The 21,439-nt window shown below is 38.8% G+C and overlaps 1 protein-coding gene across 5 annotated transcripts in view; it reads right to left on the bottom strand.

The window, feature by feature from the left end:
• SSH2 (slingshot protein phosphatase 2) overlaps window positions 1-21,439 on the bottom strand; it is a 249,352-nt gene that overhangs the window by 46,686 nt on the left and 181,227 nt on the right. For all 5 annotated transcript variants that reach the window (XM_045525292.1, XM_045525295.1, XM_045525293.1 and 2 more), the window contains 3 exons: window positions 19,843-19,946; window positions 15,409-15,473; window positions 7,586-7,707 (listed from right to left, as the gene is read on the bottom strand). In XM_045525292.1, coding sequence (XP_045381248.1) covers window positions 7,586-7,707; window positions 15,409-15,473; window positions 19,843-19,946 — 291 coding nt within the window. The remainder of the gene's footprint in view (window positions 1-7,585; window positions 7,708-15,408; window positions 15,474-19,842; window positions 19,947-21,439) is intronic.

The raw sequence follows: 21,439 nt of genomic DNA, 5'->3' as shown, positions 1-21,439 counted from the left end.
TGTTATAGTGGGAAAATTTTCCATCTTATTACTATTAATCCCATGTATGTTCCCAAGAGCTGCTTTAAAGAGATGGTTAGTCAGTTCCTTATATGTTTATCAAAGAAAACTTACTGATCACTCAAGATTGCTACCCCTATGAAGACAACCAGGGTGTGCCAGAGAGAAAGGGCAGCACACTGGTCTGACATGGTCTAGCGTTGGACCATGTGAAAGTTTCTAGAATTGGAAAGCTGGATGATGGGAACTGGGGCTTGTGGTGGGTAGAGGGAGCAATAGCATCCTTTCCCAGGCTGACTTCAGCCCCTCCCCATCCTCTGGATTAAAATGGGGAATACACTGGGCCTGACACTGATGGGGACTTTGCCTCTGCTCAACCCTGGAAGCTTTGATGAGCTGCATCGGCTATGCAAAGATGTATTCCCAGCACAGATGGAGGGAGTTAAGCCCACTGTTAACAAGATTCTGAGCAGCCATTTCCAGGTGGCTGACACTGTACATGAGTGTAGTGGGCTGGCTGGGCTATCACCTCCACCCGGCCTATGCAGCAGCTTAGCCCCACTGAGGTAGGCAATATGGACAGCAGTGGAAGCCTTAATGCCCAGGTTCTGCTCCTCTTGGCAGAGCAGCTCCGAGCTAAGTCTGTCTTCCAGATGTAGCAGGCCAAGTTTCTGATATGGCAGTTTCATGGAGAGTATCAGGGAGATACTATACAGCCATTCTGACCCTAGGAAATCCTGACCTGATTGGGGAATTGGTGATCATGGTTGCTTACTTCCTGCAGAGCCTCACTCATCAGCTAGCGCTGGGAGGAGAGCCAGCTTATCACCAGTGACTGGGTGAAGAGGGGGTCATCTTGACAGTGGCTGGGAAATACTTGGCTGTATACTGGGTAGCTGCCTTGAATGTGGGATCAGGCAGAGGCCATGCGAGTGATTACCACCGGGCAAATGAACAGGTTCAGGTTGGAGTGGAGTTCAAAGCAAGCACAAAGCTACATGACACAATCTTCTCCTTTGGTTACCACCTGACTTTGCTCCAGGCCAACATAGTGTTTAGAGGCTTGGTGGATAGTAACTGGTGTGTAGGTGCTATGCTGGAGAAGATGACCCCCCCTGCCTGTCACACTCGCTCTTGGAGCCTTCCTTAATCACTGGTGCAACAGATTCCACTGTGGCTTCAGCATCACTGTGAACTGAGGTTGTCCCAGCGCCAATCCCCACAGCAGCTGGAACCTCTGAGTCAGATGCCCTAGGGTCAGAGACTAGGCCCTTCTCCAGAGCCCACCTTGCTGGGTGACCTCTAGGTCCCAGGAGCAGAGAGGGGGACAGGACCATGCCTTCTTCAGAACTGGAGCTGCCACAGGGACAGGTGAGGCAGTAGTTTGAGGCTCCAAACTCTACCACCAGCTCCACTATCATCTTCCCCATGCTCTGTGGCTCTGGACTAAGGGAAGAGGATTAAAGAGTATGTTTAGCTAAATTTCTCTTTTGCCCCACTTCTTTCTTCATTTACTTTTGGTTAATCCTGCATGGGATTATTAGTTTATCACACTGTTTTCCATCCCAGAGCCTCCCAAGGCTGAGAAAGTAGAGCTGAAGGGCTAAATCTCTGGCCTCAGAAAGCGGGGTCCACCCATTCCCAGAAGGAGCTTCTTTACCTCTTAGCTCTGAGGCTCCCTTCTTCTGCATCTTCTGTGCTTCCAGAAAACAACTTTATTCCCATGGTCACACCCCCCCGCTACCCCCATGACTGTAAGAAGAGGCAGTTACTGTTTTAGTCTTTCATCACAACCACTGGGCTCCCTTTCTATTGGGCCCAATCTTTGGTCCCAGCATTTTTCTCTTTCTGGTCCAGTGTGTGTCAGGTAAGCTGGGGAAGGGGGTGAGCCTAAGCCTCAGCTGCAGATCTTCTGGAGCAGGGTCATCATGGCAAGCAATCCCTGGATGCAGTACCTGAATGCTCTGTTAATGCTCTGGAGCTCAGCTAACAGGCCCAGCAGCTTTGTGTACAAAAACTTTTGAAGGAAGTAGTGGGGTTGCCAGGAAAATGGGAAGGGAAAAAGGCAGCTGGAGTCTTGCCTTGAGGCCCTGATCCCCTAACTGTCCCTCAGTGAAGCTAGGTCTGAACAGTAGAGAAAATCACGCTCTAGTATGACAAGTTTATCAAAGGTCCCAAAGGACCCCCAGGGAGTCTCTGTCTCACGCTGTCTTCTTTTATCATGCCCAGTTTTTCCTGAACCCAGAGCTCTAATGGCGAAGTGTGAAGAAAGCTCCAGACTTAGCCAGAACTTCAACCATATGGAATCTGAGGGTCTGGCCTTCTAGAACAGGTTGTAGAAGGTGGGTATGTTCTATGATATAAAGCATCCCCTTTCTGGCCAAACTGGCTCATGGAAGAAGTGGTGCATACTTCAAACCCTGGAAAGATCATGGACTATTGAACTAGGAACTGGCTTTGGCCATGAAATTGTAAATGACCACAACACTTCAAGGGAAATGAAAAACTGAAGGAATTGGCCCAATGGAGAGGGCGAGGAAGGGCCACAGGACAAGAGTGAACAAGATTCTTAAAAATCTGTTTAGTCTGGAGAAGGTGGACTGATGAGGTGATGGATGTCATCAATCTCAGGAATGTGATTATACAAAGCCTGTGAGCTACTACTTTGCATCTCTCCTGAATAAAAAGATCTGGAAAAACTGAGATAAAAAAAAAAAAGAAAGAAAACTGGCCAGGCACAGTGGCTCACGCCTGTAATCCTAGCACTCTGGGAGGCTGAGGTGGGTGGATCGCTTGAGCTCAGGAGTTCGAGACCAGTCTGAGCAAGAGTGAGACCCCGTCTCTACTAAAAATAGAAAGAAATTATCTGGCCAACTGAAAATACACACAGAAAAAATTAGCTGGGCATGGTGGCGCATGCCTGTAGTCCCAGCTACTCGGGAAACTGAGGCAGTAGGATCGCTTAAGCCCAGGAGTTTGAGGTTGCCGTGAGCTAGGCTGACACCATGGCACTCACTCTAGCCCGTGCAACAGAGCAAGACTCTGTCTCAAAAAAAAAAAACCAAAAAAACCAAAAGAAAGAAAACTTATTGAGTGAGCTTCCTACATTGCCATCTTGGTTGTCATCTTGCAAATGGCCACCATCTAAAAAATCCAGGAGATTGCTGCTGACTTGCATTTGGCAGGTCTCAGCCCAGGATACAGCACCCAATCCAACTCAAAGAATTAATTCTAATGTCAAGAACTATTGCTGGTTGCTGAAGAGTTTGGAGTGTGTGATTTGCTTAATTCTAATTCTGAGGTTTACAAAGATTTATTAAATACTAGAACACACTCAATAGTCTAAAAGAGAAAGGGAATAAAAAAGTGTAAAGAAGTAATTGTTAGCAGCTTGTGATCAAATCAGAGAGAGAAAATAGATACAACATAACCTAAATAAATAAAATAGTCCTTGGTGACCACGCACTGAACTAGCATTGCTGAAATGTAGAGTTAATAGGAATATCAACAATGGAAAAAAAGGGTAGCCCTAGTACTAAAATATTATTTCAATCACACACTACCCCAGGAAAGAAACTGGCTTTGAGTTAACAGAACAGGTTGGTGTGGGAAGCCACAGACTCCTGACAGATCGTGTGCCCTATACAATATTTCTATGAACAACTGTAATCTATGTCAGATCACTGCGGCTTTCTCTCCTTAAGGCTGCCTGTTTTTTAAAAACCCTCTGGCCAGTCTCCCAAAGGCTCCTATACCGGCTCCATACCAACGTATCTAGAAAGGCAGCACGGTGTTGTGGAAAGAACCTTGCACATGGGAGGTGGAACAGCAGTGTGGTTAAGAACATGGGCTCTGGAACCTGGGTTCTGGCACTAACTGTAGGATCTTAGGCAAATTACTTAACTGCTTTGTACCCCAGTTTCTCCATCTGTAAAACTGGGATAAAAGTATCTTCTTTGGTGCATTGTTTTGAAGATTAAATTAAGTAACACACAAAAGTGTATAACAGTGCCCAAAATATAACAGTAATTACCATTATTGAGCATCGACTGTGCCAAAAGATCTGGCTGGGTTTGATTTCTTTCAGTAGTACAACTTATTTTGACAAGTTATTTAACCTCTCCCTGCCTGAATTTCTTCACCTTACAATACAGATAACAAAATCTACCCTCCCAGGGTTATTATAAAGACTTAAAATATTTAAAGTAAAACAATATATGTGAATTCATTGTCCTATAAAACAAATGTTGAATATGAATCTGTAGTGGGTGCTCTAATACCTCTGACAGTGATTTGGGAGACGGGAGAAGCACTACACAAATGCTTTGGAAACAACATGAGGAATACTAAGCTTTAACTGCTGGAGTCACTGCAGGGCTAAAGAAGGCCAGCCCTTCGTTGGGCTTTCCACTATACTTGCTGGCCTGGGCTACTCAATACCCTCCTAGTGATTTCAGAGTTCAGGAGACTCAAATCAAGACTGGAATATCTTATTCACATTGGAACCCTGGACCCAAACACCAGAGGCACAGCTAATTCACCAGAGTCCAAGAGCAAGTAAGACAGCTCCATCACAAGTTTTGTTGAGTAGATGAGGTGAGTGCACAAAAAACTTGTTTTGAAAATGGCTTCCCATGGTGAAGTAGGGTTATTTTTAGAGTAGCTTTTTGTTTTGTATTTAGTCAGTGCTTAGTCAGGTTTCTAGCAACAAGTATAAGTTAGAGTATAAATATGAAGGGTTGATAGTCTAGTAACAAATCTAGAAATGAAATAACTATAGAAGAAGATATAGATGCTCCAAAAAAGTGTAATCTATGAGCTTATGACCAGATGCCAGTTAACCTTTGGACAAGCGACACTGATATATAGGAACCAACATCACATTTTCAGCTTGTATTCAGAACAGAATTTTTTTTTTTTTTCACATTAAGAAGTTAGCTTTTTCACAAAACAGGAAGTAAAGGCCTTAATTAGGCACACCTAGTATTTTTATTCCGTCTACCTATCTCATGAGATTTTTCTCCATTAAAGTATAGCTACTTATTTTAGTAAATATTCAACCCATTCAACGAATATTATTTAGTGCCTACTATGTATTAGAAATTTCAAGGTGTTGGGGGTACAAAAAGAAATTAAAAAATAAAATGAAACCATGAAGCTCTATTATTTTATAACTCAAAATATATCCAATGCATTTTAGAAACAAAGGTAATACTATTTATTAAAAAATGTGTTACTTAAAACATAACACAATACTGGAAGAACTTGTAAGTAGGCTAAAAACGAATTGGATGTAACATATCTTAAAAACTACTCTGTACTTGTTATAAACAATCTGGGTTCCACTTTGGCTTAATACAGTTTTGAAACATTTAACATTTTCAGATACGAAATGATACAAATTCCTTCAACAGTAACTGAGATAGAAATATTAGATTATCTGAGCACCAGTATTCTAAAGTGGGCATTTCTTTTACTGTCCAAGGGGCTCAATTCAAGCAGTGGATGTATGGGAATTTCATAATATCAAGTTTATCAAACAGAATGAAAACTAGTTTCTAGCTTTTCATATCCCAATTTGCCTTCCATAAACTAAAATTTCCTTTAGTTAGTGGCACTTATCAGTTATGATTCAGGCAAGACTATTACAAAAGATAGATGCAGTTCACTGAGGATATATTACTGGACACCCATATTAACAAGCATTCTTTCTGGTAAAGTTTAGGACAAAGCAAAAGATAAGATTAGACATCTGATTGCTTATACTCTGGGTTAGGAGAATCTGCAGTTATTGTCCTCTGTCTCTAGGGGAAGATTCAATTGAAGTTTCCATACAACCCCAGTTCCTGTTTTATAGGGTTTTCAAGGGAGGGGTCAGGGAGAACTGAACAAAGGAAATGTGAGCTAGAGCAGCGCTGTCCAACTCAACTTTCTGCAAAAATGGAAATGTTCTATACATGTACTGCCCAATATGGTAGCCACTAGCCACATGTAGCTACTGAGTATTTGATATGTGGCTACATATGACCAAGGAAACTGATATTTTAATTTTATTTAACTTCAATTTATTTAAATAGCTACATATGGTTAGTGGCTACCATACTGGACAGTACAAACCTAGAGAGATAAAAACCCAAATAAGGCTGGGCGTGGTGGCTCACACCTGTAATCCTAGCACTTTGGGAGGCAGAGGTGGGAGGATCACTTGAGGCCAAGAGTTTGAGACCATCCTGGGCGACATAGTGAGACCCTACAAAAAATATGAAAAATTAGCTGGGCCTGGTGGCTCAGTCCCAGTTGCTTAAGAGGCTGTGGGGGTGGGGAGTTGGTGGGGGTGGGAGGCTCAATACTGCACTCTAGCTCAGGAAACAAAGCAAGAGCTTATCTCAAAAAAACCAAAAACCAAAAAACAAACCCAAATTAGAGATTCTAAAATCCTAATCACTGTAGACAAGGTAGGTCCTCTTAATACGAAAATGCTTACTATTGCTTAGGTAACACCAGGAGTGAAAACCATGCAGGTGAAAGCTTCCTAAATGTGGTTTACAAGCCTGTATAAATTCAAAGCATACAATTAAATGCTGCGAGTGGTATTCAAGTGAACAATTCTGGCCTTCTGATCCCTGTGAGACTGCAAGTCATTTTCAGGTTGACTTCTACATGACACTAGTTTGGGAAACTTTCTAGTGACAATGTGATTTTTTCCCCAATATCAGGACAATTAGAATACTCCCAAGCTCCTCCTCTCTTTGTGGCTAAATTCCTCCAGGCCTGGGTCACACCCCTAACTACTTCACAGTTCCATTTTAGTCCTGAACCAGGAAGTCAATGCTTTGAGACATCTGGCAGGATTTCCTGAGGCTTATTATCTACAGTGTAAAGATTTGCTTAGCAGCCACATTCCACAGTCTTCCCAAGGTTTCTGCAAAAAAAAGTGGGAAAATCAAAAAGGAAAGCAACAAACCTTAAGGACACAAAAAAAGCCAGATTTTGTGTGATGTGCAATATCTTTAATTATAGATTGTAAAGTGCAGCTAAAGCCAAAGGTGCACAATTAAAAAGGTTCTGCTTTGAGTTTAAAAATCTCCCTTACTCCCCTTTTAACTCATAAGGAAAAAGGAGGTATAAGATTTAGTAAAAGCAAGGTTTAAAGCCGTGGACAAATATAAGAGACTGGAGTTCAAGTGGGATGTCTTTGAACCCAGGAACACTGGTGAATTACCACAAAGGGCAGGTGCCCTAGAATCACCAAAGTGAACTGTTACTGTTTTTAAAATAGAGTAGACTGCTAACTAAGAAAAGGCAGTTTTTCTGGAGACATAAGTTTAAATCATTATTATCTAAAAATGAGAGGAAGGTAAAGAATAGTGGTAAATTAGGAACACACAACCAAACACATTCACTAAACATGCTTGTTTCTCAAGATTGTCGAAAGAGTGGCTAATATATTTTTGTGTTCTCTCATCTTATGCCTTGAACTTTAAGAGCAGAACTGCAAAAAAAAGTTTTTGTTATAACTCAAAAGGCAATAGGGACAGGTTATTTAAAAGAGTTTTCACATGTCTCCTTTTTTGTAGTACCATACCTGTCATTAGAGGAGAAATCCATTCCTAGGACGATGCTTTCTTCAGTGTCTTGTCTACCATTAGTTGAAACCACTACCATATAGCGTGTTCGATTCTGGTAAGTACTTTCCAGTCTTACAGCCTGGAGGTTAACAGACAACAGAGAAGTTAAGAAGTTTAGAAGGTTAATTTTAGAACATTCAACCCCTTTTCCTTAGGATCTTAAAGCATACACAGGAAAGCAGAAGAGCCAGTAGTCAGGAGACATAAATTCAAATCCCAGCTCATATACTAACTATAAAACCTTTGGTAAGATACTAAATTAATTGGAGGAAGATATAATACCTGCCCATCAGGTCGTTTTAAGAGTCTTAAAATTTATGCACATAAAGCACAGGGCTTGGCATACAATAAATGCTCAATAAATATTTGCTATTAGCATAATTTATTATCAGAGCATGTTTTAAAGATTGAAGAGGGGAATGTGAGGTATATGAATGTGAGCACTGGTCTCAAAGATACAATTCCCACAAACAATTATGATATGAAACAAACTATTAGCATCATCTAAGGAGAGTATTAGCTGTGCTCTATTGAATTCCTGCACATTTATACACTGTAAGATTTTCTTTAGTTTTAATGATAATTAAAGAGGATGGCTTTTTCAGAGGCTTCTCATTTTTTTGTCAAAAAGTTTTAATTTATTGCTTATTTATGAGAGCCTTATTTATAAAGGACCTTCAGAAAATTTAAATATGGACAGGGTCCTAGATGAAACTAAGGTTTTACTATTAAGTGTGATAATGGCATTGTGGTTATTGTGCCTAAGAATCTAGAGTGAAATGACATGATGTCTGAGTTTTACTTTAAAATGTACCAACAAAAAAAAAAAAAAAAGGAGAGGGGAGGACAGATGAAAGAAGTTGGGCAGAATATTGATGGTTATGAAAGCTGAGTAATAAGTTCATGAGGATACATTTCCTATTTTGACATGTTTAGAAATTTTCTTAATAAGAAGTTCAAAAAGATACCTTGTAAACCTTAAAAATAAAATTAAACAACTTCTAGGCAACTCATTCAAATATTTACTATACATACATCATGTATATAATCACAGTGTAAGTGCTGAGGATTCACTGGTGGGGGAGAGAGACATGGTCCCTGCCCTCATGGGAGTGTAACACTCTAGTCTACTCTTCATTTGTTGTTAATAACAATAATAATAATAATAATGATAATAAAATGATAGATCCTTTGAAGCCAGGAAAATGGGGTCTGGAGGCAAATTCCTCTGTATAAAATAACCCCTGTTCCTTATCTTAGAAGAGAAACAGAATTCCAAATCATCAACTAGATCAAGATATTTGTCAGAAATTTGACAGAAATTTCTATTTGGAATTTTTTTCAGTGCTGCTGAAGGAGTCTTCAAGAAGGAGTCTTCTTCCCTTTAACTCTGTCACTATTCCAAACTGACCAGGCAAAGAAAAAAAGAGGCATAGTTATACAGCTCAAATGACCCATTTAGCAAGGCAGAAGTGAGACTCCCATATCTTTTTGTCTTGATTCTGATACTCCTAGGAAAAGCTAGGGAAGCACAAATAGAAGTGGCTAGATTAAAGCTTGTCTCCAATAAGAGCTGATACAACAAGAATGTAATGCTCACCATTCTGATGCCAAGTGCATAAGATAAAGAGCTGTATTGCTGACTTTATGTTCCATAAAGTAACAGAGCATTTAAAACCAAATTCACTTATGAGAAGCTAAGGGAACTAACATTTACATGGACTACGTTCTAGAGGAATGGGATCAAGGGAGAAGCATTACGCACATAGAACTATGGGTAGTAGTAAATGCACATGAGGTGGACTGGGAGGCAGTACTGACTCTTTCCTTGATTGTACAAATACTCTACAACATGTTAAATTAACCAGAAAACCTGGTGCAGGGAAACTAGAAGTTCTTATAAACAAGATCTCAGATATTATTACATATTTAAACTTGGACTTGCCTTGGCCCAAGTTCCCTGAATGTGTTAGAGGCTCTTTCATCCTTTGTCAAGGCTCTGAGAATTTCCGGCAAGGCTCAAATACAAATGGCATGGGAACAACTGAAATGTGCTTCTGACAATTTATCTACAGCTCCTACACCAACCAGTAGCAACTGATTGGCTAAGTCGAAGCTGACAAAAGGAAAAATATATCTTCCATAAATATTACCTATAAGGCAAGTTACCAGGCCAGGTTAGAAGTGGGCAGCAAGAGTTTCTTTTTAAGTGCTATTCAGTGCAAACATTTGTTGTCTCTTTTTAAAACGTAATGTTTATTTATTTATAATATCAAGAGCATTTCAGATGTTTGGCTCTCCCTTGTTTAATCTAATTATAAAAGAAGATCCAAAACCTAATGGGAAAGGCCCCAGCTATCTCACAGCGATTTGGGCTTGAATAACAGGCACATTTCAGATTCATTCAATTTTAAGCTTCTTAGATGGAAGAACAGCACTTAACAGTTCTTGGGATTTGATCATAGGCCACTGGATAGTACCCACAGTAGTTCATAAATTCTTACTAGAGGGAAGTGGAGCTTTAATCAGGGGGTCAGGAGCCAAGACATTAATTCGATTTCTATATCCTATTAGAAGAGTAAGATAAACTCTTTAAAGAAAAAATTCTGAAATGCCAGAGGATAGACCAGAGGCTTTAAAGTTCCTTTTAAGCTTCAAGATTCTAGGCTAAAGAATTAAAATCTATGAGCCACAAACATAAAGAAAAATCTAATACCTACCCTGATTTGAGGGTTTATTTTATACTCCTCTGTTGGGGAGAAGATTAGTAAAGTCTAATAATCTAATTTGTCAAGCCAATCAGAGAAATGCCATTTAAAATGCCAGTTTGTATCTAATACCTTGATACTGAAAATGACAGCATTTCCAATGTTTCCTCAGTCTCCAGCGCTTACATGGAATAAATGACTGGAATAAAACAATAACTGAAATGCATTTCATTAATCAACTAAAGTTCTCATTGAAAAGGACATTACTGAGGTCCATTCTTTTTTTTTTTTTTTGAGATAGTCTTGTTCTGTTGCCCGGGCTAGAGTGCAGTGGCATCAGCCTAGCTCACAGCAACCTCAAACTCCTGGGTTCAAGTGATCCTCCTGCCTCAGCCTTCCAAGTAGCTGGGACTATAGGAGCGCACCACCAAACCTGGCTAATTTTTTCTGTTTTTAGTAGAGACAGGGTCTCGCTCTTGATCAGGCAGGTCTGGAACTCCTGACCTTAAGCAATCCTTCCACCTCAGCCTCCCAGAGTGCTAGGATTATAGGTGCGAGCCACCATGCCTGGTCTGAAGTCCATTCTAATTGTCCAAACAAAACAATATTCCAGATTTTAAAACTTGGCAACAAGAGCAACTGAGATAATTATTCCAAAAGACTACATTTATTGCCTAAATCTGGAATCCTTTTACAAGTTTCAGGTGAACTGGATCCAGCAATCTTAGGACTGAAGTAGGTCTGAGAAGTCATCTCCTGCCTTTGCTTTATTCCTGAAAAAACCCAACTTGTCTTCAAGGATCATCTATCAAAGAATAATGTTAAAACTTCCCTCAATACCTAATTTAAATACTTAAGTTAATTACAAGCACTTCACAAACACTGCCTGATACAAGAGCTTCTCTCCTTAGCATCATGACATCAGGAAATACTCCTCCTTTAGCTTACACTGCACCTTTGCCTTTAATTTCTTTTCACCAAGAATCTTACATCATGCCCCTGCATGCAATGTTTATCCTCAGAGAAGCCACATTATAAAGACCCAAAGTCTAGACAGGCAGCTCACCCAATCTATCAGAGGGAAAGGTTTCAAAAGTATGTAAATATTAAATGCTAGCCAAAAGAACAAAGCAAAGTCAATAGCTAAAATTAAAACAGACTTCAGATGTGATAGTAAGAAACTAAAGAACACTGTCTTCAAAAACAAAAAAACAAAATAGATTAGAGCTTGAGGGAGTCTCTGGATTTTTTTTTTAAAAAACTCTCTCCATGAAATTCTTAAATTAAAAAAAAAACCTATGAATTATATTCTGTGCAGCCATTAAAAACCATGGTTTATTTATTGAAATGGAAAAGATATCCATGACAAACTGTGAAGAAAGTAGGTTACAAAACAGTATTTATAGTTTTATCTCATTTTTGTAAAAATAAAACAACAATGTGCTCACTCTCCCTCTCTCTCATGTACATACAAAAACAAAAAGAAAAAAAAAGACTGGAAGAATACTTATCCAAATCGCTAAGAATGGTTTTCTCAGAGTAGAGAGTACAGAATGATTTTTACTTTCTTCTTGATACCTTTTTGTATTAAATATTATCTGACTTAGGAAAAAAAACCCATGTAATATACTTAGAAAAAAGGCAACATATGGTAAAAACCAAAATCATAAAATTCATTTTTTTTTTTGGAGACAGAGTCTCAGTCTGTCACCCTGGGTAGAATGTAGTGGCATCATAGTAGCTCACAGCAACCTCAAAGTCCTGGGCTCAAGTGATCCTCCAACCTCAGCCTCCTGAGTAGCTGGGAGTACAGGCGTGCACCACCAGACCGGGCTAATTTTTTCTATTTTTGGTAGAGATGGGGTCTTGCTCTTGCTCAGGCTGGTCTCGAACTTTTGACCTTAAGCAGTCCTCCTGCGTTGGCCTCCCGGAGTGCTAGGATTAGAGGCTGAGCCACCTTGCCCAGCCAAAATTCATTTTCTTAAATTCTTCTGCAAAGTACTCAAAAAGACCTCCTTTTACCTTAAAAGCACCTCAGCTCTAGTTAAGATTAATTGAACTTACTTCAAATGTCCTAAAAATTCTCAATTTCCTAGGTTTTTTAAAATTAAATGATTGGTCTTTGATAATGTGCGAGAGTACTATAAAGCCACTTCCTTTATTATAGCAGCTATAGTTTTCCTAAGTACTAAAGTTAATGCTTGATACCTGTATTTGGAATGCAGAGCTTCCCTGGGGGGAAAGATTGGTTTTGTCCTATATTCAATGCTAAAGCAAAATGTAGGGTTTAGTAGAATTATTAAAAAAAATAAAGGCAGGACTTTTAGTTGACTATCAAACTTTTAACCTTATGCACAAATCCCAAGATAAGAGTTTTAGCATTCCAAATTTAACTCAAAACAAAAGCCTTTGCTTTGAGTCTACAAATGCTCCTTTCAGTTAGAAAAGTGCTAATTTGTCCAAAGTCATACAATGCATTCACTCATTTTCTTGAAGATGACTCACTCCATAATCTAAAATATAATGACTATGTGTTTGTAACAATTCAAAACAACTGTAAAATGGCTTGTCATTTGAACTTTGAATTAATTCAGAGGCGTCAGTTACATTTTCTGAATTTATATTTTATAAATGTAAAGCAGCTGAAGCTGCAATATTTTAGCAAGAAAAGATTTAATTGCCAACTCTGCCTTTCTAACTGCTTCCTTCACGCCCTCTCAAGTCTCATGTGGTTAAAATTATTTTAATAGAGGTTCAAACCAAACTCCAGAATGTTATCAATGAGAAAAAGATAAATTGAGTGATGTTAAGACCTCGGCTTTAGCTTTACCAAACCACACAAATTTTGGAAGCTATCAGCAAATATCTGTTGGGCATCCAGTATGTCCAAGTGACTGTTACAGGTTTTAGAAGAGTTGTATTCAAACTGTGATTCCTTAACCAGCAGCATCAGTATCACTTGGAAACTGGTTAAAAATACAAATTATCAGCCTGAGCAAGAGTGAGACCCCATCTCTACAAAAAACAGAAAAATTAGCAGGTGTGGTGGCACATGCCTATAGTTCCAGCTACTCAGGAGGCTGAGGCAGGAAGATAGAACTGAACTCCAGCCCAGCCTGGGTAAGAGAGCGACCCTGTCTCAAAAAAAAAAAAAAAAAAAAAAACCAACAACACTGCTTCCCTCTCATCAATCAAACTCTACAGGTGAAGTCCAGCAATTGGTGGTTTGACAAAGCTTTCCGGGTGATTCAGATGTACTCTCAAGTCTGAGAATAACAGCTTTAGAGTATTACTACTGTAAGAATTGTACCTTCCCTTTGTTCACTTTTAACGAATTATTTAAGAAAGAAGTATATCAAGATATATTGAAAAGATATACATAAATATATATGATGTTACTTTTGGTCAGGGTATAAAAAAATTTTTAAATAAAATAAAAATTAGGATGTAAAATAATTATGAAAGGAATCTTTTAAGTTTCAAAGTAAGTTTCCCAGGAAAAATTAGTGGCCATGTAAAGAAGGCAATAGAAGCCGCATTCCAGAGAAAGAAATGACAAAACTTAAATACAGAATGATTAAGTGAATGAAGAATCAGTGATTACCATAGAGTTCAGAGGCCTGATCATCAACTTTCCACAGTTAATCTTGTGTTCTACTCATTATCTCTCTTCCTGGACAGAAAGTAGAGATTAACTATTTAAACTTAATGTATCTGTGGCTCTCACTTCATTTCCAAGTAACCATTCTACCCTATTAATAGAAGGACTCATTACCGCACACCTCTGTATTAGCTTCTGAGGAATCTTCCTTAAATACTATAGCTGTCCCATGTCATTCCTTGGCTCAAAAATCTGTAATGTTTCACAACTGCTTACTGAAAATGGAGGGGGACTACCTCTAGTTAGTAATCTAGAAGGTCAGACAGGAAATGCAAAGAAGTAAAGTAAGCCATGTGAGTATTAAATGGGTAGAAATACTTTTCGTCTTCCACAAAGAAATACGCTTGTCCTACTTTTGTTTTCCTACTTTTACTAGAGGTAGTACTATAAGCAAACTAACAGGGCAGGAATGATGACAAATGGTGACATTTGACTTTAGTGTCCAGAAGACAATAAGATATGTGGGGTAAATTAAGAACTCATGCCACAATTTCCCCTACCCCAGTCTAGCTAAGTTTTGCCATGTGAGAATAAAGCCAGAAATTTTTGATTTTTGAAGGTAAGCCCCAAGTCTGGATTTTTATATGAAATCATCCAACTTTAAAATTCTGGCTTATATGAAAAACAACAACAACAACAACAACAACACTGTGTGATCCAAACAAAACATATCTCTGGTCTATGGGCTGCCAGTTTGAGGACTCCAGTGTAGAGCATTAAATCCGTATTTGCCTGCCTTGTTTTTTGGTGTCTATCTTCCCTATAATAACAATGATCCTCATACTTAGGTAGCACTTTATGCACTTCAGTGTTTTCATGTCCATTTGATCCTTTCAACTGTGAGTAGCAGTCAGGATATGAGGAAACAGGCACAGACAGGGTAAAGTAAATTGTCCAACATTATATTATAAGATTATAATACAATTGGTAAGAACCTAAGTCCAGATCTCCTGAGTCTGAGGCCAGCACCAATCCTTGGCCATTTCACTCCCTCCTTGTCATTCCCTATGTGTAATTTTGCTTATGTACCCATCTAGAATGATTCTTTCTGCCAGTTCAAATGTCATCATTTTAAAAGACCCAGCTCAAGTTCCACTATCTAAATAAACTTTCCTCAACGAGGTAAAATCCAAGTTTTCTCTCTTTTTTCAGAACTTCAATTGTTATTAGTCAATAACTTACAAATTTGTGCTTACTAACAGTCTTGAACCATCAAATTATTTCATATCATTCCACATTAACTTATATCCCCAATTAAGTTCTAAGATCCCGGATAATAAGGGCATGCCATTCATCTTTTCTATTCCACATAGTTTCCGGCACTGTGTTGGGACATAAAAATGACGGTTTAACATTGGCTATCTTAGATGGTCTTTTGAGAAGGAAAATTATGTTGATACCACTAACTTACCAGCCTGATATTGTCTTCTGGGCGGAGTAATATGAACATTGCTTGGAGATGCTGTTGGAGATCGCCTAGTAAAATTTACAAAGCAAAGGATAATTATTGTCCATTCTAATGTCAACAGAGAGGATTCCTTCTCCTTTAGTGACTTTTGTAAAAGAAAGTTCTGATTCACTGAAGGACTCAGACACAGAAATTAAAGAGAGAATGGTAGACTTCATCTTTATGCATTCAATTTCAGTCTATACTGCATTAAAATTTTTGTCTGTCCTATGGAAGGTACACTTGAGACCAATCTCAGTTTTACCATGGTGGAGGCTGACAAGAGATCTGTTGGGCAGAAGCAACACTGGCTGTTCTTTCAGGCCCACTGAAAGTAGTAATGAAGGAATTTTGGAAATGAGGTGTGCAGTTGGAAGAATTATCCATAATTTTCAAAAAGCTAACCATTTTGTCATTCATATTTCTATAATAATAATCTTCTGTTGCACTTTACCTAAGAAGATTTTTAGATTCCTCCCAGAACAATGTCAATAGTTTAAAATGATTTCCACATCAGTGGCTAATATAAAAATGGGAGTATATATTAAATATAGCATATAAGGAATATATATTCTCTTGAACATATAACTAGGTGCTTTAAAATGGCCAATTATCTGAATCTTCACTTGTTCTTATAAAGAAATACTTTATAAAACGAAGTTGAAATTTCTGTGTATTAAACTATTATAGATTTCCTCATATTTTCTATTCCATACTAGGAAATCTGAGGCATTGGCTAGCTGGAGACATTAGATAACATGCTGTCGTAAATGAAGATGATCTGACAACAAAAAAACTTCATTTTTTCCCACCCAGGTCCAGTACTTTTTAAGATTCTAAGGTGACTGACACGGCCACATAATCACGAATGCCAGTATTTACATTGGCCTTGGAATCTACATGTATAATTTTTTCCCAGTTAACTTCACAGCTGTTAATTATGAGATAAAATACTGATTTGGGCAAGAAGTAGAGAGAGTTAGGACGAAAAAAAAGTAGGCTGTCAAACAGGTGTGTTTGTCTAAAAGGTCAGCATGTCTGAAAGCCTTTCCTTTTATTCCCCCTTCCTTCTCTTAAAGAATAGTTAGTTTTCTTGCCTTTTATTTCACTGCTGGCTTCTGATCAATGTCATTATTGTAGAATCTTTCAACTTTCAAAATTAAAAAGGACAATCACTATGTTTGGCCAGATCCATCCTACTACATTTCAAACCCAGAGACACAATCTAAGTCTCATATGCAAGAACCAGTGTGATTCTCTTTACTCTTGACAGGGAAAAAAAAAAAAAGGAGAGAAAAAAAAAAAAAAAAAGAACCAGTGTGGGCTCCTTGGCATAAACCCAAGAGAAACAAAAACATTTGTCCATATAAAAACTTATACACAAAGTTCATACAGCATTATTCATAATAGTCAAAAAGTGAAAACTCAAATGTCCATCAACTGATAAGTAGATAAATAAAATGTCGTATACCCACACAATGTAATATTATTTGGTCATAAAAAGGAATTCAACACTGATACATTGGATGACCTTTAAAAACATGCTAAATAAAAGGAGATTGTCTCAAAAATCCACTTGTGGAATGTCCAGAATAGGCAAATCTATAGATACAGAAAGTAGATTAATGGCTGCTTAGGGCTGAGGGAAATGATGAGGAAAATAGGGAGTGACTGCTAATGGGTATCAGGTTTCTTTCTGGGGTGATAAAAATGTTCTAAAATTAGATTGCGGTGATGGCTGTACAACTCTGTGAACATACTAAAAGCCACTGAATGCACTCTTTATTTATTTACTTATTTTTAGAGACAAGGTCTTACTCTGTCACCCAGGCTAGAAAGCAGTGGCAAGATCAAAGCTTACTCTAACCTAGGACTATAGGCATGCACTACCATGCCTGGCTAATTTTTTTATTTTTTATTTTTGTAGAGAATGGGGTCTTGCTATGTTGCCCAGCCTGGTCTCAAACTCTTGGCCTCAAGTGATCTCCCCACCTTGGCCTCCCAAAGTGCTGAGATTACAGGTGTGAGCCACCATACCCAGCCCTGACTGCATAATTTAAATGAGTAAACTCGGTGAATTATATGGTATGTCAATTATATATCCATAAAGCTGTTAAAAAATAAAAGAACAAGTGTGAGGACACAACGTAATAGGTAGAAACAATGAAAAGTTACTAGAGTTACAAGTTATAATTGAATTAAGCAGCTGAGGCTTTTTTAATAACTAAGTTTCCTTCTATCCTATCAGGAGAAATAAGGTGAGGAAAGGATTTTCAGGATGGCTAACTTCTGGAGGAGAAACCTAAATAGTAGCCCAAACACTACTAGCCCAAGGATCCAGATGGCTTATTTGAAGGTCAGACAAAAGTCAGGAGCCCTACTCTTACGGTAAGGCTTCTTATGTGAGTTGGGTATGTGGAAGCTCAGGTTTGTTAGCTGTGAAAAGTACTGCTATGAGCAAACTGGGTATTGTTTATGGGAAACTGTTCTTCAGAGTCTAATAGAGGCAGTAATACCACTAAGATCTCTCCCCTACATTTTCCCATATATTTTACTGCTAGTAGCTAAATTTCAGATTTCAGTTTGATTTTAAAGAGTTTTCATTGATTCCCTTTAAAATATTGGCAGATACTCACTCATAATACCACTTTTTGGTTGCAAAATAGTATCTGGATATTTTAAATGCAGCCCAGATAAAAAAAAATTCTAATCAGTTCAAGAAACATGCATAAGGAAGTATAATCAGACATAGTAAGCCCTTGATCTGCTCTCAATTCTGCCATCAACTTTCAGTCACTGTGAGCTTAGCCCAAGCAGCTTCAGTTATATGTGACAGTCTGGCTTTTGTGAGCTGCATTTATACTCACACTGCCTCATCCATTCCGGTCTGGATCACAAATCAAGACCATTCAGCTTGTGTTAAGTCTGCTTTTCTTTTTAGTATGAGGAAAGCTAAGTGAACAACGTCAAGCAGAAACCTGGGTGGCAGTTCAGTGTGGAAGTTTGACTAAAGTAAAAGGCCAACCAGGGCCAAGAGCTTTAAACACCACTGACCCCACTTACTATTACATGCCATAGAGCAATTTGCCCAACATCTTAGTAAGACAAGTTGGATTTAAACCAATAATTTGTCTTCTTCTTACTGTAAGGGATAAATATCCACACTAAACAGAAATACAAAGCTTAGCTGGGCCTACTTCCTCTCCGCATTCAAGTTTGTTGCGTAGTGCCCCCCCCCAACAACCACTGGTTGTAGGCATTGATAAGGAAGGTTTTAGAAAGTGTAACCCAAGCTAATTTCCAAAAGAAGTACTCCCCTCCATTATTCTTTAAAAAATCTTCCACGGCTAGAGAGTTTTGATAGGAAGACAATACTGTCCAACAAAATGGATTATAATTCTGAGCTGCTACATTTGCAACTAAATGAAGGTCCAAACAAGAAGTGGGGCAGCCACTAATATAGCTGAGATTACTCTGACTAGAGCTAAACTCAACTACTGGCTCAATGGGATTCAGTATTTCTGGCTTTCACCTCTGGCCTACACACTCAAGATCTGTAGTCTTCTTTGTTTTCTTTCTAGTAATTGCAATTTCTTCTGCTCCTGGAGGTCACAAGTCATCAAAGTGGCACATTTATGACAACAAGCAACCACTTCTTTGTATAGCATTCATCACGGCTATTGTCCTCAGGCTTTTATTTTTATCCCAAAACAAAATGACACAAACAAGACTTGATCATAGAAGAAAAGCATCAGGCTGATTGTCTTCTTAAACTGTGGACATCCTATATTTGGAGACCTCTCTTCCAAGACACGTTTTCTATGACTCTTTTTTAACCTCATCACCACAGGTGAGCCTGATTTTAGAGAAATCCAATATAAGGAAATACTATGCATATACTACCGTTAGCAGATATTTCAAAACCAGAGTCTTATACTTATTCCTAGGTGAACATTTATTTGATGACTTTTTGTTTATAAAGTCTTCTGGGTTAAATTTCTAGTTGTTTTAGTGTGTATGCATTCAAGAAGTAGACCCTGGCATTTCATCTTGCATAGGATCCAAGGGAACAACTGAACACTCTTTTAGCTATGGAACAACTGAACACTCTTTTAGCTATCAAAACCTTAACTGTGAAGTCACATATGACTTCACTGGAGTATTTCTGTACCTTCTTATTATTCAACAAAAATTTATTGAATATCTGCTATGTGTATAAGGCATTCTGCTAAGTGATAGAAAAATTGTGAGGATGAAAGAAGAGTGATTATAGCACACAACAGTGCTTTTTTTCACTATTAAAGAATTGCTGGAGAAATGGGGACAAGGTAGTTGGCCTTTTAGAACAAAATGAAAGACAAGGTTACCAAGAAAGGAATAGCGTATATGCTGCTTTACCTGCATGCTTGTTGCGCCTGTGGCTGATTCTTGGTGTGGATGAGCCATTTCCTCGTGGCAGAAAAAGGGCAGCACCTTTGACAGTTAGAAAGCTCTCGCTGATGCTACAAGGAAAAATCCAAAAGAAAATAAATTATTTAGGGAAGGAAATCAAAGAGTAGGATGGAGAACCACTATAGGATTATTCTCTCTTCCCTATTCCAAAATCCCAACTTCATAGGATGCAGTAAAAACAAAATCAAGAGAGACTGTGGTTACTCACTCACACAGCCCTGTCTACTCTGGACAATTTTTTCTTTTCTTTTTTTTTTTTGAGACAGAGTCTCACTTTGTTGCCCGGGCTAGAGTGAGTGCCATGGCGTCAGCCTAGCTCATAGCAACCTCAAACTCCTGGGCTTAAACGATCCTACTGCCTCAGCCTCCCGAGTAGCTGGGACTACAGGCATGTGCCACCATGCCCGGCTAATTTTTTCTATATGTATTATTAGTTGTCCAGATAATTTATTTCTATTTTTAGTAGAGACGGGGTCTCGCTCAGGCTGGTCTCGAACTCCTGACCTCGAGCGATCCACCCGCCTCGGCCTCCCAGAGGGCTAGGATTACAGGCGTGAGCCACTGCGCCCGGCCTCTTTTCTTTTCTTTTCTTTTTTTTTTTTTGAGACAAGAGTCTCACTCTGTTGCCCAGGCTAGAGTGCCGTGGTGTCAGCCTCGCTCACAGCAACCTCAAACTCCTGGGCTCAAGCAATCCTACTGCCTCAGCCTTCCCAGTAGCTGGGACTACAGGCATGCGCCACCATGCCCAGCTAATTTTTTCTATATGTTTTTAGTTGTCCAGCTAATTTCTTTCTATTTTTAGTAGAGATGGGGTCTTGCCCTTGCTCAGGCTGGTCTCAAACTCCTGAGCTCAAATGATCCACCCGCCTCGGCCTCCCAGAGTGCTAGGATTACAGGCGCGAGCCACCGCGCCCGGCTCGGACAATTTTTTCTGAAAAAAAACTTGCGATATTCTATATACGTTACATGGTAGCAGTTAAGAGTGGAGGCTGTGGAACCAGACTGGCTGGGTTTGAATCCTGGCTCTGCTACTTCCTATCTAAATGAACCATTTTGGGCCTAATTTTCTCATCTGTAAAACAGGGATAATACAATAAAGTTGTTGTGGAAAGCCAATGAATACATAGTTTCTTAAAGTGGTGCCTGGCACACAGTGATAAGCCCTTAATAAATATTCGTTATTATTAGATCTGTGGTTATCAATAATGGTGTTTCAACAGTGTCCTGGTTAGATGTGAAGTATATTACAATACATAGTTACTAATAATAGATCCAAAGTTTGCAAAAAAGATTTATGTTTAAAATACATACCACACTAAAATGTTAGCTCAAAATTTTACCATCACCAACTTGCACCACCACACACACTGAAAAGGAGTAGTGCACAGGAAGTGTGTTTAACCCATTGGAGTTTACCATCCATGAGGGTGATAATACAGGTGGAGAATTACTGCTCAGGATAGAGGGTACTCAAAATATAATTACTAGTGGATAGCCACAAAATAAACAGAAAATATATCTAAATTATTCCAAATCAACAGAC

The sequence above is a fragment of the Lemur catta genome, chromosome 15, assembly GCF_020740605.2.
Source record: "Lemur catta isolate mLemCat1 chromosome 15, mLemCat1.pri, whole genome shotgun sequence".
NCBI lineage: Eukaryota > Metazoa > Chordata > Mammalia > Primates > Lemuridae > Lemur > Lemur catta.
This window is presented reverse-complemented; position numbering and strand designations above follow the sequence as displayed.